At 34.3% G+C, this 5,706-nt stretch overlaps 1 protein-coding gene across 2 annotated transcripts; it reads right to left on the reverse strand.

The window, feature by feature from the left end:
- On the reverse strand, nt 1-4,660 carry LOC145787584 (interleukin-1 receptor-associated kinase 1-binding protein 1-like). 2 transcript variants are annotated; one of them, XM_082599354.1, is made up of 5 exons: nt 4,444-4,660; nt 3,942-4,094; nt 2,646-2,737; nt 1,654-1,767; nt 1-969 (listed from the first exon to the last, which is right to left on the reverse strand). In XM_082599354.1, the coding sequence occupies exons 1-5, from the start codon at nt 4,567-4,569 to the stop codon at nt 657-659; spliced, it is 798 nt and encodes a 265-aa protein (XP_082455480.1). In that variant the 5' UTR covers nt 4,570-4,660; the 3' UTR covers nt 1-656. The 2 variants fall into 2 exon arrangements, with proteins under 2 accessions (XP_082455480.1, XP_082455481.1); XM_082599355.1 differs by having other exon boundaries at nt 1-965; nt 1,650-1,767.
- Between the last annotated feature and the right edge of the window lie 1,046 nt (nt 4,661-5,706).

Consider the following 5,706-nt stretch of genomic DNA (forward strand, 5'->3'; position numbering starts at 1 on the left):
CATGTAAATGTACATTTATTTGTTTGTTAGACGACTGTAGGGTAAACATACGTGACAACCGATCGATCCTTGAGATACAGTAATCAAAAACTTAGACAGCAGCACCGAAGAAATAATAATAAAATACAAAAATGAATATTGAAATATGCCACCTCTAAAGAACGTTTCAGCGATAATCCGCTTAGTCAATAAAAACAGGCTGCTTCACACAATAATATCTTTAGAAACAAGATAAACAATATCACACTATATCAGAAAAATCAATTTATTTTTATTTTTTTTAAAAACCTTGAAATGCAGCACAAACAATATAGAGGAGTTCATGTAAAAGTCCATGGAAAAAATATTACTTCGAAGCCATGACTGTATTTCTACAACTGAAAGTATTCACAATCAATATGTAGGCCTAGTCAGTAAAAATCCATACAGAAAATATCTCGACTATCGGAAAACGCACATAGAAGGAATCTCGAATGAAAAATATCCACCAGGAAAATATCCCCTCTCTTGAAAAATAAGGCTGTTTTCCAGTCGGAATATTCTCCGTATGGATATTTTCCGCGGGGAGTTTTACCTAAATTCCAATCAACAAGCTTGTGGACCGAAAATTACAAAAACTGCATCAGTTAAAAATAGTCAATAATTAATCTATCGTTTCATTTCTTTGGTTTTTCAAACTTGCCACGAAGTTCAAAAGTTGCAGTGACGTCAACCTTGACTGACAAGCTTTGTTCTTTCATTTTACGTTGGATGTCGATCGGGCCAGAAGCGGAAGCTTCAGCAACACTTGGCATAGGGGGTTCCACGTTTTCTGGCAACCCACAAGAATCAGGGCTGCCAGATCCCTTCCATTCCCTGATTATGTTTTCCGTGATGTAGACAGGACGACCAAGGCATTGGCCTAATAGACGACAAACTTCAAGCGCCTTCTGTCGTGCGTTTGCCAACGCGGTCAAGCAAGTTTGCTTTCTGCAACAAATAAAACATTATGCTGAGATGAAAGGTTTCAGAAGTTCAGTTCAGTTGTTTTTATTTCTGATCATTGCAGAAAAAACAATACACGTCAACATAGCAAAGATCGAGAAAAAGGTAGAAGCGACAAAACGCAAACGTTAAAACGTGCTTGTGACAGAAGTAAGTTATTAAGTTGAAAGAATTTGGCACGGTCGCAATCAAGTTTTCGACAGTAGGTGCGAGATTGTTTGAGTGAGGCAGTGGAGTTGTAAAATCAAAACGGCAGCAAAACTAAATCGTTAAACTGACTTCCAAAAACACAACTTGTCAGTGCGGATTTATAAACAGACGCAATCAACCTTCAATCAGGGAGAAACTTACAATGAAGGAACTAACCATACACATACGCTCGACAATACGTGACCACAACATACTGTAAGTTAAATTTTGAGAGTGAAAAAAGTATAACATTTAAGCCATGTCGTATCCAGACTCCTGCCCGGCTGTTAAAGAGTTACAAAAGTGAACGAAAAGACAAGGAAGCCAATTTTCGTGTCACACAGCCGGGTGCTCTTGAGCGGTGTCGAACCAGCGCTTTTCCGAGTGTCGTAGCAGGGTCTTACCACACGGCTATGAAAGCCATAAATATGTTGGAGTAGCGAATATTAAGCTATGTTTAGCAAGCACTGTAATACATGCCTAACTGCTTCAATGCGCTGCTTGTCATGTCGAAGAACTATTGGAAGGACCTTCGCACATTTGTCCAACTTCTCCACAAAAAGGTTGTTCAACTGCAAGCACTGGTGTAAATCGCTGAAACATTAGAAAATATTATAATTGCAGCAATCTCAACATGTTTGTCTGACGTAAACTACTGAACCATCATGAATAAATTTTCCTTCACATAAAAACAGTAAATTTTACAAACACAGTAAACATTCTATCGAATTTTTAATTATTGATGAATTCCTTACTTACAATAAAGGTCTTGGTATATAGTTTCAGACCAAATACCTTATTGTTGAATAAATAATGACTAAAGGACAAAGAAAAATTTAACAAACTTTTAAATAGAATCCGTCCACTACGCCAGACAAAAAACGGCACATCTTTGAGGGTGTTTTAAAATTTCAAACATTATATTGCAGAATTTTATTGCTACCACTACGTTTCAAGAATAAGCTTTTGATTAAAGGATTTACAAATATTTGACACCAGTACCACAGGGTAGAGCTGCAAGTGTGCAGAGACATAACTCATCTTCAAGCCTATATACATATTTTAAAAATTAAACCAACTTTTTTCTTTGTATTCTTATAGCCTGTAGCTACAATATTAAATATTAAGCATTATTTTACACTGAAAGGAAATGCGGCTTTTGAAACGTGTCGTAAAGTGAAAAATGACAAGACAAAGACAATTGAAAATCAGAGTTATACGGCACCAAATCACGTCAGAATAGTGACTGGCAATATGTACAATGTAAGCATTTTAAATGGTTATGTGGATACGTATAGGATAATTATATGGATAAACCTTTAAAACATTGTGATATTTTTTATGTCATATCTTTAACACTGATGTGAAACTTTCGCATTGCATTTTGAATACGATTTTGCATTGAAAAGTATGCGGCATTAAGACCGTATTAATTAAAGACTTAACCATATATTTGAATTATATCGTCATACTTATGAAATAAAGCATCAACTTGAGCTTCCATCAAAAACCAGCCCCTCCCATTGACACGACTCATATTCTTCGTAACCTCAATGTCACAATTCTAGAAAAGATACTGAGCTATGAATAATTAAACAGACCACCTACCGTACTAAATCTGATTCATAAATAATGCATTTTAATCACTTATCAAATCCAGTGTCACCCAAAATGGCGTTTTAATGATAAAAATTTGGCAGTTTTTATATAAACAGTATATAACACTATTGTAACAGAGTTTTATATTTGGTATGTGAGACAAACGTTTTATAGAGTGACTTAACTTACGGTATCATCATTATTATGTTCTTTCCTCGTATTGAGGGTTGGATACAATGCATCATTTTTCTCGACCATAAACTGTTCGTACAGCACTTTCATAATTTAATTTTGTCCATTTAGAAATGTTTGCAACATTTGATGTTGAAAGTTTAGAGTCGGTAAAAGAAACAAAGGCAGACCAAGAATGATTTGGACAACAAACATCTCTAAATGACCTAACTGGAGAAAGAAAAAAGATAATATCTAAGTAAACAAGAAACACCAAACCTACTTAACATTTACACAAACATTCAATTTCATTATGTTATTTTTTGGTGCTTAAAATATATATATGAAATATATATCAAGGCGTTTTTATTATAACAGAAAAAAATGAAACATTGTAATTGTCGATGCACATTCTTTTCTATTGAGTTTAAAAAAAAATTTGACTAAATTTTACTTCGTAATCTAGTTCGATTAGTCAAGAATTTTTAACCCTAAAACTTACGAAGTGAGATGCAAATGAGACACACCAAAATGCTATGCAACTCTTGCTGTGGTGAACTAACAAACAATTTGGAAAAAAATACGTGACACTTGTGACAGAGTTCAATTCTTTGATGTTGGCAAAAATAACAAGTCACAAATTTAACAGTTTGTTAAAATTAACAAAACTCCTACTGCAAGGCAGTTTCCCATGCTCGTTTGGTCCACACTTCTATTAAAAGATTGTATATATAATTGTTGTTACAACTGTGCCCACAAACAGTGGAGCGTAAACATAACAATCTCTCTTCTGTGAAACTTTTAACTTCTTTGCACAAGTAATAAATGTTGGAAAACTTTATTGATATTTTACAGGTAGTGTTTTTACACGAATTGTCACATTTTAGTAGCTAGTACAACTCAAAGTTCCAAAGCATAAAAATTTAAAACACCCTAATATTCAACATTCAATAGAAAATCAACTATTATAAGATGAAGTTTGCAAAAAAAGATTATACTTGAACGCCATGATTTAAGAACATTTGCTTCACATAATCCAATCTTCTGCAAACACTAGCTTTTGCTTCCTCAGCCTTCTCTTTTTTGTTTGATATAACAACAGTCAATACAGCTTGGTCAGGGGGATTGGTAAACTCTGCTGTGCCAGAAACCTAAGAATTCCATAAAGTTGCTTTTGTGACAAAAGTTTATCTTGTAGAAAAGCAGTCATTATATAAATACTTATATACCTTCCTTATTGAAGGCCATGACTTCAATAGAAGCTTACAATAATAATAATAACAATATTTATATAGCGCCACATCCACAGTCAAACTATGCTGAGCTTATGGTTCAGATTCTTATATAACATGTCAAAAAATTCTAATAAATTCAAATTCATAACTTGCAGTCACAAACACGTAATAAAATAAGACAAAAAAATTTATTTAAATTTTACACATGATCACGACAAACTACTAGCTTGTTGCACATAAAAACTTTACATAAACCAATAAGTACCTCGATTCTTCTTGCTTCACATTTACTTTTCTGTTGCTCATCATCACCGGTAAGCAATTGTGGTGAGAGATTAGCATACACATGAGTTGGTTCAAAAGTATGTTTTTTAGAACACATAGCAAACATAAAAAGACTCAACAAAATATAAAAGAAAAGTTCTAACTTAAACTCCTGTATCACACTCTTTATGTTCAGTAACAAAAAGCCATGTTCTTTCTATTCTGTAAAACAGCAATATATCATTTACGGTACTTTTGTTGATCAGATCTTTAATATATATATAACCTCCAAAAATACTTAATGAAAACATGCATTACACAATCTACTGTAACTATTGATTAACCAATTGGTTTGATACCGGTAGTTAACATAACTGATAAAAATTTTTTTTTTTGGCTCAACCATCTTCTTTATTTTTAAATTGGTCTTATTTCCAGCAGCAATAACAAAATTTAAAATTTTTAATCATTTATAACTTCCATCCTGATTTATCTTACATAGCCTACCCATAAAGGTAAAGGTAGTCCTATACTCAGTTCTAAACTTTGGGGAATGAGAAGATAAGGTTCTCATCACACTAGGCCTCCGGTACTAATGAGAGTAGGCTAGGGTGGCCAGTTCCTTTCTCTTAGCCGTCTTTACTTCAGCAACTATGCCTACCGTACCCAATTTATTACACCCTGGGTAGAGGTGAGCGGTATTTATCAACAACCAACTTAAGCCGGATGTCGAACCAGGTTCATGTAATTTGAAAACCAATGCCTTATCCGTAGTGCCATCCCACCACACATAAGTTCTCCTTAAGAGGTACTGTACCTACCATGTTGGTTAGTTGAATCTTTATCCTTGGATTGGAAAATCTTCTTTGGGAGCTTAATCCTGGCAGTTTTGCATACTTGTAGAGGCTTTGAACCACTGACACAGGCTCGGTCACCGAGATTGACAAAATGAAGTTTTCGATTGTTAAAGTGTTATTCTGGGAATTTATTCTATCCATTAGGTGCCACTAAATGAAGAGCAGTCCTTATAATGCATTGCTTAAGCGCACACCCCGAGAGTCGAACCAGCTTCGCTTAATCTTGAAGCTTCTTTGTTCATGAAGTCACGCGCTAACCAACTGAGCTATCGAGGCGGACTATGTTCCAAAAATAGATAGGCTACAGTGCTGGTAAGATTGAAGTCACTCAGCTCTGTGAGAAAAAACATAAAAAAATATATATATAGAAGTATTTCAAAGCTTTGCGACATACACAATATTTAAAC

This window comes from Aplidium turbinatum, chromosome 18 (genome assembly GCF_918807975.1).
Source record: "Aplidium turbinatum chromosome 18, kaAplTurb1.1, whole genome shotgun sequence".
Taxonomy (NCBI): domain Eukaryota; kingdom Metazoa; phylum Chordata; class Ascidiacea; order Aplousobranchia; family Polyclinidae; genus Aplidium; species Aplidium turbinatum.

What these genes read in the sequence shown, in the direction of transcription:
- LOC145787584 (XM_082599354.1), bottom strand. Translation starts at nt 4,569, where the DNA reads ATGTTTGCTATGTGTTCTAAAAAACATACTTTTGAACCAACTCATGTG. An exon ending in GTGAAGCAAGAAGAATCGAG is followed by an intron (nt 4,095 to 4,443) that starts GTACTTATTGGT and finishes TGGAATTCTTAG; the next exon opens with GTTTCTGGCACAGCAGAGTT. An exon ending in CAGCGCATTGAAGCAGTTAG is followed by an intron (nt 970 to 1,653) that starts GCATGTATTACA and finishes TATTTGTTGCAG; the next exon opens with AAAGCAAACTTGCTTGACCG.